The following is a 12,597-nucleotide window of genomic DNA, read 5'->3' as shown; positions in this document are numbered from 1 at the left end:
TGGGGACGGCAGCATCATGTTGTGAGGCTGTTTTGCTGCAGGAGGGACTGGTCCACTTCACAGCATAGATGGCATCATGAAGAAAGAACATTATGTAGAAATACTGAAGCAACATCTCAAGACATCAGCCAGGAAATTAAAACCTGGCCACAAATGCGTCTTTCAAACAGACCATGACCCTAAGCATACTGCCAAATTAGTTAAAATGTGCTTTAAAGATAACAGAGTGAATGTTTTGGAGTGGCCATCACAATGCCCTGCTCCTCAATCTATTAGAAAGTTTGTGGGCAGAGTTGAAAAAGCTTGTGCGAGCAAGACAGCCTACAAATCAGACTCCATCTGTTACACCAATTCTGTCAGAAGGAATGGGCCAAAATTCCTGCAAACTATTGTGAGAAGCTTGTGGAAGGATACCCAAAACATTTGACCAAAGTTATATAGTTTAAAAGCAAAGCTGAATAAAATACCAAGGAAATGTATGTAAACTTTTTGACTCCCTAGAAATTAATAAAAAATAAATAAATAAATTTCTCTCATTCTGACATTTTAGCAAATGTAAATCATTTAGGTAATCCTAACGGACCTAAAATAGTAAAAAATTAGTATGATTTACCATCAGACATTTTTTTAAATGGTTATGTTCCTTTTTTTAGAGTATATGTAAACTTCTGGTTTCAGTTGTATATATGAATGCATTTGTGTATATGTGTATAGAATGTGTCGTATAGATATGAGCAGCATGAGCATTTTGCCTAATGTCTACTTTAGTGATCAATGGAGTGTCTGGTCCAAATCAGTGAAGACTAGCATTTTTTTCCTTTTTTAAATATTGCATAAGTTCTAGACAGGATTCTTTTCTTATCTTTCTTCGTGCCGTTCTGCCAGACATGTGTGATGATATAACCATCGCAGACGTAGATCAGTGAGTCACGTCATTTTACTGCCAATTTCTGCTCCTCATTCGCTTTGATATCTTTGTAATTTTCTGCTTTTTTCTTGCCAGTCGAGTTCCTAGACTGATTATCATAATTAGCAAGGACCAGGATGGGTTTTCACAGGCATGTAGCTCTGCACAGGCTCTTGTTTTATAGCTGTCGTTTAGGGGAGTGTCGATAATATGGGGAGGAAGGTTTAGTATTGGTCGACCCACCTCCACCCCCTTTGCTTATTGCTTGCAGTTGAATGTGCTGCATTGTGCCTTCACCATGGTTACATACAGTATGCCTCAGTTTTGGATGCAAACAAAATCCAGCTATTGCCATTTGAGGTAAACTTCTTTAATGAAGTGCTTTGGGAACATTTGAATTTGGTGGCTATTGAAACCAACAGTGACTCTCTTCAACTCTGGATTGAATTCTTTGAAGAATTGAGTCATGTAACTTGTGATTTGTAGGTTTAATGACACAATTGCATTGCTATTATTAGCCTGTAAAGTTTTCAAGAGCTGCTGTGGACTCGAGGCACGTAGACAATCGTGTGAAATGGGTGTAGACTCAGCAGGCGTATACACAGACCACACATGCTTCGCACAATTCCCACCCTCACCCTCTGCACAACAGCAGACTGAATGAAACTTTAAATCGCTCGGTGTTTTCTTTCCTTTTGACATCATTCCCGTGACGCAGGCAGCCACGGCTTCCCAGAATTCTACCTTCAACACAAAAACTAAAGCATAGGGGGGTGATTTAACTTTTAAGCTGTACTTAAAGCAGGACAGAGACAGTTATTCTTGTCTTTGTTGAAAGCACGGAAGCTTTTCTTGTTTGGTTTGTTAAAGAGTATCAGATTCAGGTGTATGGAATTGAAAAGGGTTGCTCGCAGAACTCTGGGATATGTATTATCTACTGGAACATACTGTAAGAGCGCTTTACTCAAGGGCTTTGCTTTTAAAATACCATGCTTAACCTGCTTCCATGGTGCTAGAGTCTTCTGGGTGAATCTATCAGTAACATATTAGATATCCAGCTATATCTTATGCTGTTCAATAATAATGAATGTTGAATTTTTTTAATTTATTTATTGTTTTTTATTATTATTATTATTGTTACTTTTTTTACATTCACTCATTAAAGTAACGCTTTAGTTTAAGTACCAATTCTCACTATTAACTACATTTTTATTGCCTGACTGTTATTAAGATATTGGCTGTTTATTAGTAGTTATAAAGTACATATTCTGCATGATCTTATTCTACATTCCTATACTTTATATATTCAAAAAGGCGGCAACACCAAAGCTTTAAACATGAACATTTTATAAATTAAAAAAGGCTGACACAAATCATGTAACTGTTCGAGCACACCCCTCTTCATCAGACAGTGTTCATCACAGTAAGGTACTCCTTTTTGTACACTTCTGGATCACATGATCTCCTACTATCTCACAACAAGAAAAATGAAAAAAAAAGTACACATTTATAAATTATACAACTTGGATATTCAAAACGATAATACAGAAACAAACCATAATATTACATCACAAATTAAAGAAAACAGAATATAACAAGGAAATACAACAAAAAAATATACAACAAAATATATAGCCCAAAAAACTTTACCCAAACCCCTAATTAAACATTAAAGAATTATTATTATTAATTATTATTATTATTATTCATTATTAAACCTCTTGGTGACAAAGTATGCATAATCATATTTTATTTTGGTAAAATAAGCGTAATCTAGAGGATTTTCATATGAGCGACTTCTGAAACCAAATGATGTTTCCTAAAACTTGGATAGACGACAAGACCTTTGTCAGGTAGTTTATGCTCAGGGTGTGTGCAAACGTGCATAAAAAAAAACTTAAATACATTTAGAATAAGTGGATGAAAAGTACATTGACAGTTTTTAAATTATGAATTTTTGGGTGAACTATCCCTTTAAATATGTATATGTATATGAGTCATTTAAAAAAAGTATTATGCTTACCACTTTTGGCCATTATGCTTAAGTTATTTAAACATACGCGATGCAATTTGCTAGTAGACCATTTTCCTCTTTGCTCATTTGTTTATTGATCTCTATTTTTGGTGTGCATTAAAATGTGCCTCAGGGAATATGTATTGCTGGGATTAGCAGTTTGTAGAATGAATTATTCAGCTTGTGTGTCTGGAATGCTGTTTGTTGTATCGCACTCCTTTTCTAGTGTATTATGGATCTCAAAAGAGCTTCCTATCTCTCACATTACAGGACAAAGTTGTAATGTCTTTCTCTTTACAGGTCACAGAGCAGTTTATGTTGGCGTACATGTACCTTTAGGAAGACAAAGCAGAAGGAGACACCGTCACCGTGGTCATAAGCACCATCGGAAAAGGAAAGACAGATGCTCTGAGCGAGAGGACGGCAGAGATTCACCAACGTACGGTAAGAAAAGCAGGTCATAATGGGGCTAATCTATCTGTTTTATTTGCTTGGTGTAAATATTTTGGCTCTGTGCTTTTCCACTGGTGGCTTCAGACACTCCTTCACAGAGGGTCCAGTTTATCCTCGGCACTGAGGATGATGACGAGGAGCACATTCCTCATGACCTCTTCACTGAGCTTGACGAGCTGTGCTTCCGCGATGGACTCACTTGTGAGTGGAAAGAGACAGCCAGGTGAGAAGCTAAATGAAGCAGAGAGAGTGCATACAATGAATTAATGATAAGATAATTTAAATAAAAGATCATAAAGCTATTAAATGCAACGGAATGTTTAAATAAATAAATGTACATTACATTTAAGCATAATAATAAATAGTGTGTGAAATACATTTTACATTTCTTTACTGATGCTTATAATCACGTTATACATATGTATAATTCATATATTTTACGTTGTGTGCTTTTTTTGAAAGTGTGGTTTAAATTGTTTGTATTACATTTAATTAAACTACTTTTAATAATTGTATTATTTTTTAATAAAAAATTATTATTATTATAATTTTTCAATTATTAGTATTTTAGTATTTAAATTAAATATTTTTCAAATGAATATAATATTTATTATAATAACTATTATTATTTAATTATAATTTATAATTAGTAGATAAGTTTTTTTAATTAATTATATTTAATTAATTTATTAATATTATTATAATTATTACTACTACTACTATTATTATTATTATTTAAATAAAACTTTTCAATTATTAGTATTTTAGTCTTTTTAATTAAATAGTTTCTTAAATGAATATAATATTATTGTTATTATCATTATTTAATTAGAATTTTATAATTCATATTTTAGTAGTTTTAAATAAATAAATATTTTTAATTAATATATTATTATTATTATTATTAAATTATAAATTTATAATTAGTATTTTAGTAATATTAATCAACTATTTTTAAATTAAATAATAAATTTGACTTGTAAACCAATATGACTAATACTAATGAAGTATATGTGTTTGTAAAGATGTAGATATAGTGTGTGTATAAATGCTTATAAATACACACAGGGAAACACACTCACACTGACTTGAGAGAAAATTGCATCAAACAAAACTGAGACCAGCTGGTTTAAAGTCATGTATAGAGAACAGGGTGGCAAAGGGTTGATATAGCAGGGCTCGAAATTAACCTTTTTGATTGGTAGCACCAGAGCTCCTAACCTCAAAAATTTAGATGCAGCAGCCAAAATTTAGGAGCATCCACCAAAAATTATGAGCACCGTTACTATCGTTACACCGCTTTATATCAACAGATTTATTGCATTTGAAATGTAATGACTTTAGACTTTATTTTATAGGGGACTTTAACCCACTGGAAGTCTTTTATCCACTCTTTGAAAAGTGTCAATTGTGGATTAACATTCACCACATGATCACGAATCAGATGTGCCATTATTTGTAACATTAGGTGGTTTCTAAAACAAAATCTGTCAGCATTATTTTCATTCTCTCGTATCCAGAACTTCACATTTGCACAGCTGTAGCTCCCTGTCATCGGAACCGAGTGATTAACAGCTGATATTAACCAATCCATTCGCGTTCTGTTCTAGAGCAGGGGGCCAATAAGAAGAGCTTTAAGGCAGGGCAAGCATTGCTGCCTTTGTTCACTGCAGCAAGTTGTCATGTCAACTGTTTTAAACCATTCCTGAGCGATGCGCTTGGCAATTTAGATGCAAAGATGTATTTTGCAGTGAAACCGGTTGCACGGTAACAATTTATCCGCTCGCACAAATGCTTTCAAATATATTTTGAGGTCGCATAGATAAAATTTCAGGCACATCCGAGACCAAAACTGTTGCAATTTCTAGCCCTGTATAGTAACATATATGCACACACATATATATATATGAGTTTTTTTTTTCCTGTCAAGTGCACCACAGTGTATCTTGCAAACTCTGAATAACCTAAATATTTAGCCATCAGACAACTGTCAAAAATATACCTAATTCTTAAAATGTAATTTGGTTCAGGTGGCTGAAGTTTGAAGAGGATGTAGAGGATGGAGGAGAGCGCTGGAGTAAGCCTTACGTCGCCACACTTTCTTTGCACAGCCTGTTTGAGTTGCGCAGCTGCATTCTCAATGGCACAGTCATGCTGGACATGAGAGCAAACAGCATTGAGGAGATAGCAGGTAATGTTTGGCTGATAGTTGAACCCATATTCCTTGGCATCAACTAAATTCATGTCTAAAAAAAAAAAATCCCCTTCGGTTCACAGACATGGTATTAGACAACATGGTGGCATCAGAGCAGCTGGATGAGAGTGTAAGAGAAAAGGTACGAGACGCTGTGCTGAAAAGACATCATCACCAGAACGAGAAGAAGCTCAGCAATCGCATCCCGCTCGTGCGCTCCTTCGCCGACATAGGCAAGAAACATTCAGACCCGCACTTGCTTGAGAGGAATGGTGAGAGCTTTTGCTGTGCTTGAATGTTTTTATTTTGCTAATATTTACTGTAATTCATTAAACTTACTGATTCTTTCTTCCTATTTAAAAACAAGAAATAAAGGGTGCATTGGGTCCTTACATCTGTGGCCAGAAGTTATTAAAGACTTCAAGGAGTAAATGTGGTTTAGATGTAGATGAAGCAACGTTTGACCAGTGCATGTTGTCTTCATTGACTGATTTGAGGCTGTCAGTATGTGCTCTGTTGGCTGCGGTCTGTTTCACTACCATTAAAATATATTGCCCTGACTTTTTATTTCATGGGGTGTGACATGATGCACCACCGTTTAAAAGTGAAGGGTTACTACAATTTTATTTAAAAATTAACTTTAGCTTTGTATTTGGTTGATCAAAACTGTATAAAATAAAATTACTTTTTTAAAACAATGAGCATTTACATAAAAAAGGGCTTCATAAAAACATTGTTAGGCCCAATCCCAATTATATTTCATCTATGTAAACGCACAAAAACAACATTAACATTATAGCAGACACTAGACTTTTCTGACAGGGTTTTTGAGTGAAAGATGTAAAAGCATGTTTTGGAACTCGTTGACAGTTGAAGTCAGAATTATTAGCCCCCCTTTGATTTTTTTATTATTATTTTTTTCTTCTTTTTAAAAAATTTCCAAATGATGTTAAACTGAGCAAGGGAATTTTCACAGTTTGTCCTATAATATTTTTTCTTCTGGAGAAAGTCCTATTTGTTTTATTTCGGCTAGAATAAAAGCAGTTTTAACATTTTTTTTAAAAGCATTTTAGGGACAAAATTATTACCCCCTTTAAGCTAATTATTTTTCCGACTTTCTACAGAACAAACCGTCATTATACAATAACTTGCCTCATTACCCTAACCTGGCTAGTTAACCTGATTAACCTAGTTAAGCCTTTAAATGTCACTTTAAGCTGTATAGAAGTGTCTTGAAAAATATCTAGTCAAATATTATTTACTGTCATCATGGCAAAGATAAAATAAATCAGTTATTAGAAATGAGTTATTAAAACTGTTTAGAAATGTGTTTAAAAAAAACTTTTCTCCGTTAAACAGAAATTGGGGAAAAATAAAGAGGGGGGCTAATAATTCTGACTTTAACTGTATACAAGAGTTATTATTATGGATTATAGTGAAATTCAGCGGATTTTATTTTAGCGATGTTATTATTATTATTTTTAAGCATGATGGTAAAAAACAAACACTGTTATGAATAGATAAAAACATGTTCTTGTTTGTTGTAAAAATTCGTAATGTCAAGCCCCTTTTACCCCTTGGTTCCGAGTGTGGTCCTGGAAAATCTCTGTTTTAAGGGCTATCTAGCCTCTTAGGCCTACATCTTCAAGCTAAAGAGAATTGGGACACCTTTACCCTTTCATGTGAAAGCTCAAAACGAGGGGTAAGGGGAAGGGCTAAGGTGTAGAATTGGGATTGGGCCTAAATGTTTTTTGTTTTGTTTTTGTTGCTTTTCTGCTCAATTCACTTGTCCCTAGCCTTTGAATGGTGGTGTATTGGCATACAGATGGCGATTACTCTGTTGAGCTGAGGTCAAACCCCAGAAATAGAAAGATTTATTTTTTATTGATTGTCAACAAATGTAGAACTTTAAACTGCTTTGAAATTTAGCATTTCCTTGGTTACCATTGTAAACAAAACAGTGATATGCTCAACATTAGCCCTACTATGCATTATACATAAGCAGGCTCACACAGAATATGTGCGTGCAGAAATTTTTTAAGCTCCTCATTGAGTTTATTTATTTATTTTATTTTTTTTATTAATTTATTTATTTATAAACTAAATGTGTGTAAATATATATGCAGTTTTCATATCCATTTCAGTAACGCTACTGTGCAAATGCTTATATAAAGTATTTACAATACAGTTTTTAAGTAATATTATCTGTCTTTTAGTACACTGTAAACCCCAATAGTCAACTTTATCAAATGAAATGAGTTTAGTTAACTACTGTACTGTAGTTCTACTCATTTAAATAGAGTTTCAAAGTCAGTGTTAAAGGTAATGAGTTAATGAAATACCTCATTGCTTCAACTTAAATGGAGTAATTTCACAGTACTCGCAGTACTTTGAGTTGCTTTAACTTATTGGGTTTTACAATACTCAGTTGGTTTGAGTTCATTCATTTATTTGGTTTTACTGTGTTTAAATTGCTTCGTTTACTCAAATGGATCAAGTTCACAGAACTCATTAGGATTAGTTTTTGAACTTGTATAGTTTGTTGCAATCTGTTTCCTCAAAGGGTTTGAGTTAACTTAACTCATTGGGATATATTATATGAGAGACTAGCTTTGTTTTATGTGGATAAAACATTTATTAAGTATTTTCAGCATGTGCTGCATTTAAAAAATAGCCTCTGCTTGAATTTGGTTTCTGTGAAACAGGCCTTGTTGAATGAGAGTTCACTGATGGTTTTTACAAGCAAAAACACACCAGCATGACTTATTCAAATGTTGTCTGTCAGTGTGTGATGGTCATGTCTTTGGGTGTTGAATCAAGCAATTGATTTGCACTGTTCGTTCTTCCCACCTTCTCACCTCCTCACATCATTCTAACAAACACTCCCAGCTCTCCTTCATCCCATTCTCATCATACATTCATGTGTTGTTTTACTCCATCTGCAGTCTGTTTACCTTTCCTTTTCCTCTCTTCATCCTTCTCCTCATCTTCTCTGCGCTGGTCCCATCAGGGGAGGGTCTCTCTACCTCCCGTCTGTCCCTCCTCAGACGTACCTCCTCCACCTCCACCCCCCCCAGCTCACGCCGTCCCTCCAGAGAGTCCCGCTACTCCCGATCCTCCATCATTCTCAATCAGCTTCTGTCCAGTGCCAACTCCACCCCCTCTACCACTCCTCAAAACTCTCCCCCCACCGCCCACCGCGCTTCGCCATCCCTCCGCCCTCCAGGACCCTCTCAGCAGGGCCCCGAGCTGCTGGTGGCGCGGGGAGACCGGGACGACATTCCAGAGGTCGTGGTGTTCCCACCTGAGGAGGACGTGGGGGATCCACTGCCAACCTTTTACGCCGTTCAGGATGAGAAGGTGGTTCATGACCCGACCAGGCTCTTGCCCCTTCCGCAGTCAGGCAAATATCCAGCCCATCAGCATGACGTATCACCTGCATGATACATTTGCTCAGTCTCTCACTTTTTATGGTTGGCACGAGTGCAGAAAATGGTTACTAATTACACCATGTCCTGATTGGTGATGTGGATTATGAGGTCTCTGTTTTGATAGGTTGGGTGTAAAAAATTAGCTGCTAAATTAGTTCTACAATGTAATTCGGGCTGCACAATATATCATTTTAGCATCGATATCGCAACGTGTGCATTCACAGTAGTCACTCTGCAGGATCTGTAATGTTGAATCTGGATTATAATTGACCAGAGAGGTATTACACAAAAGCGGAATCAAGAAAGTCAGGATAACAGAAAAAGCCCTGCTTGACTTAAGTTTAATCAGGTCCTCCTGGCTTAGTCCGTTGCATGTTTGCTGATCCAGGATGAGATGTCAAGCCTGATATACGATAGATAGCCAGGATAAAAGCACATTCATGGCACTTGATAACAAGCCACAAGACTGATCACAGAATCAGTGATGCAAGTATGGCTAAAACCTGATGTGAGCCAATCAGGTAACGAGTTGAAACACGCCCCTCTCGCCTACCAATCAGGGAACTCCCATTACTTTCATTCATGGAATTTACACAACCATATGCGAATGCGTATTAACAAATTAAATCGTTCACTTTGTCTTAAATGTGTCCAGTAGACATTTATGCTACTAATGAATTTATTGTGAAGATTATATAAAACACTTACCCAATATTGCACATCTGTTTCATCCCTTTAGTTTATGTTCTTATTTGTATTTAATCTACATATATATGATCATTTTTATATCGCTTTCATTTATACTGTTTCTTGCTAACTGAGTCTACTCAATCTATTATATGTTTCATAATCAAAAAACAATCATATATAAATGTATTAATAACATCAATATAAAATTGTTGTCATTTTATAGTTTTTTTTATTTTTTGCAATATCTCATTTGAATTTAAATGCATTATCCTTTTATACTTAAAGATGTTAGATGAACAAAGTCTTAATTTAATTAATATAATTGAACTTTTAAATAAAACAGTTTTGATTAAATGCTCCAACACTTATTGTCTATATTCATTGAGAAATAGAAAGGGCTCGTTTATGCTGAGCACACTTTTTTTTTTATCTCTCTTATCTATATCTCACCTTCCGTCACGTTCTCTCCTGTCTCTTTTAAACCTTTCTCGCTCGCACTCTTCTCTCTGTCACCCTGAACAATATTTCAATGTCTTCTTGTGTCACACTGTGCTTTTCTCGAATTTCACCATGACCAATCAGTCAAATGTTTTATAAAGTTCTTGACTACCCTTGTGAGTCTTTTCATCTTCACACCATATTTGAAGATATCTGAAAAATACACAGATAGTATGCAGGACCTCAAGTATCTTGCAAAAGTGGTTTATTGGTTTAAGAGGTATTGTTGACTAAATATTTTGCTATAGTCAATGGCTTTTAAATCGCTACAAAATTAACAACACCAAAGCTTTTGTAAGTTTAATCGCTTTCAAACCATCAGGTTTTTTTTTTTTCAGTTTTTTTTAGTTGTGCATTAAGGAAGATTTTTAGCTGAACCCATGGTCCTTTGTGAGTCAAAATGCGATTCAACAGGCACTTTAAGAGTTTTAATTAAGCCTAAATTAATGCCTGGCTCCTGAATATTATTTAGAATAGCTTGACCTTTTAAATCTACAGTCTACCAATGGTGCTTACAGTTGAAGTCAGATCTATTAGTCCTCCTGTGAATTTAGTTTTTTCGAAAATTTCCCAAATGATGTTTAACAGAGCAAGGAATTTGTCACAGCATTCCCTATTTTTTTATTCTGGAGTAAGTCTTATTTCAGCTTATAAAAGCAGTTTTTAAAACCATTTTAAGGTCATTTACCGCCTCAAGATTTTTTTTTTGTGATTGCCTACAGAACAAACCATTGTTATACAATGACTTGCCTAGTTAACCGAATTAACCTAGTTAAGTCTTTAAATTGCACTTGAAGCTGAATACTAGTATCTTGAAAAACATCAAGTAAAATAGTATGTCCTGTCATCATGGCAAAGACAAAAGAAATCAGTTATTAGAAATGAGTAAATAAAACTATTGTTTTAAAATGTGTTGAAAAAAATCTCCTACTGTTTAACAAATTTAGAGCAGGGATTCCAAAACCTTTCAGCCCGCGACCCCCAAAATGACAATGCCAGTAACTGGCGACGCCCAATATTCTCTGAGGTGGTTATAAATGCAGTGGTTATAAATGCAATGCTGCACATTCGTTTACTTTCTTTAATGCATGTCAGTGCTGTTAATGTGCCAGAAAGTTTAACCTTGTGTTATAAATTCAATCTGCTACATCTGACGCTATTGCTGTGTCTTTAATACAATATAATTACCCCAGGCGTCGCAATCCAATAGAACTAGTTACTGTAAGCTACTATATTAACTATATAGTATATAGTAACTATAAACGACTATTTTTTTTCTTCAGTAGTTTATGGATAAAATATGGTCATTCTTATGGTTTAATAAAAAAAAAAACATGGCTTTTTGAAAAACACCAGGCGGGGGTCCACTTTGAGAACCACTGATTTAGAGGGTGGTAAGAATTCCGACTTCAACTGTATATGTATGAATGTGTGTGTGTGTGTGTGTGTGTGTGTGTGTGTGTGTGTGTGTGTGTGTGTGTGTGTGTGTGTGTGTGTGTGTGTGTGTATACAGTATGTATATGTATGCAAGTATATATGTGTATGTTTGTATGCAAGAATGTATCATGTGTATGTTTGTATGTTCAAGTGTGTTTGTGTGCGTGTATATGTGTGTATGCATGTTTGTATGAAACCCTGGGAATACTAAAAGGGTCCATTAATACACTACATACTGTAATCCAAATAGCTTTAAATTAAGCACACTATAAAGTGTCACAGTACCTCACAAGTGCTAATGAATGATGTCATGCCAAGGAGCAGAAAGTCTCTTGAGACACTTTTGGTCACTGGAGTCTAAGTATACGCTAAATTCCAGAAGTGTAAACCGAGCCTGTGGAAATGAGAGCGGATGATGTCATGGAGTTTCTTCATGTTGTACTTTGCAGCGTTCATGCTGGCAGAGCGTGCCACTCGTGTGCTTGCAAACCTTCATTATAAGTGCCTGACCAGATCATAGCGAGGCAACGATATTAAACAATTGCAGTGACGGATGTGTCTGTTCCATGTGTTTACAGGGAAGACCATAGAAGGAAGGTCTTTTTTGCTCCCTTTATTTTTAAGTTCGCTTTGACGTCAGGCGGCAGGCTCAGATAGCAGGAGAGTTTGTTTCCATGAAATGTCCCCTCATGTTAACACAGTTTTGCAGTCTCTTTATGGATATCGAGAGATGATTTTCGATCGCTACTCTTTGTGTAGCTAAAATCCTCAGTCAGAAGCCAGGAACAATTTATCAGACCTCAAGTTAATGATTTAGCCTTAATGCTCACCCCAGATGAACTCATCATTTTAAATTAAAGGTTTGATTTCCATCCAATACATTCTCTGGGATGGAAAATCTACAAATCTTTCAGCATCGTATCCATGAGCACTGTTGTGTGATGTTATGCAGAAAGCATGTGACCTACTCTGC

At 35.4% G+C, this 12,597-nt stretch overlaps 2 protein-coding genes and 1 long non-coding RNA gene across 17 annotated transcripts in view; 1 reads left to right on the top strand and 2 right to left on the bottom strand.

Moving 5' to 3' along the window:
* LOC147840401 (uncharacterized) overlaps positions 1 to 12,597 on the bottom strand; it is a 615,523-nt gene that overhangs the window by 123,264 nt on the left and 479,662 nt on the right. The window lies entirely within an intron of this gene.
* Positions 1 to 12,597, bottom strand: part of dpy19l1l (dpy-19-like 1, like (H. sapiens)) — a 754,017-nt gene that overhangs the window by 682,123 nt on the left and 59,297 nt on the right. The window lies entirely within an intron of this gene.
* Positions 1 to 12,597, top strand: part of slc4a7 (solute carrier family 4 member 7) — a 77,184-nt gene that overhangs the window by 29,575 nt on the left and 35,012 nt on the right. For 6 of the 14 annotated variants that reach the window (XM_087287678.1, XM_087287676.1, XM_087287677.1 and 3 more), the window contains exons 3-6: positions 3,222 to 3,365; positions 3,459 to 3,597; positions 5,405 to 5,565; positions 5,652 to 5,840. In XM_087287678.1, the coding sequence (XP_087143804.1) occupies positions 3,222 to 3,365; positions 3,459 to 3,597; positions 5,405 to 5,565; positions 5,652 to 5,840 (633 nt within the window). Of the gene's footprint in view, positions 1 to 3,191; positions 3,366 to 3,458; positions 3,598 to 5,404; positions 5,566 to 5,651; positions 5,841 to 8,457; positions 8,972 to 12,597 lie in introns of all 14 variants that reach the window. The other 8 variants (XM_087287673.1, XM_087287671.1, XM_087287672.1 and 5 more) reach the window with 3 other exon arrangements.

This window comes from Danio rerio, chromosome 16 (genome assembly GCF_052040795.2).
Source record: "Danio rerio strain M-AB ecotype USA chromosome 16, GRCz13ab, whole genome shotgun sequence".
Classification (NCBI taxonomy): Eukaryota; Metazoa; Chordata; class Actinopteri; order Cypriniformes; family Danionidae; genus Danio; species Danio rerio.
The sequence above is the reverse complement of the archived record's forward strand: the minus strand, read 5'-3'. Positions and strand labels throughout refer to the sequence as shown.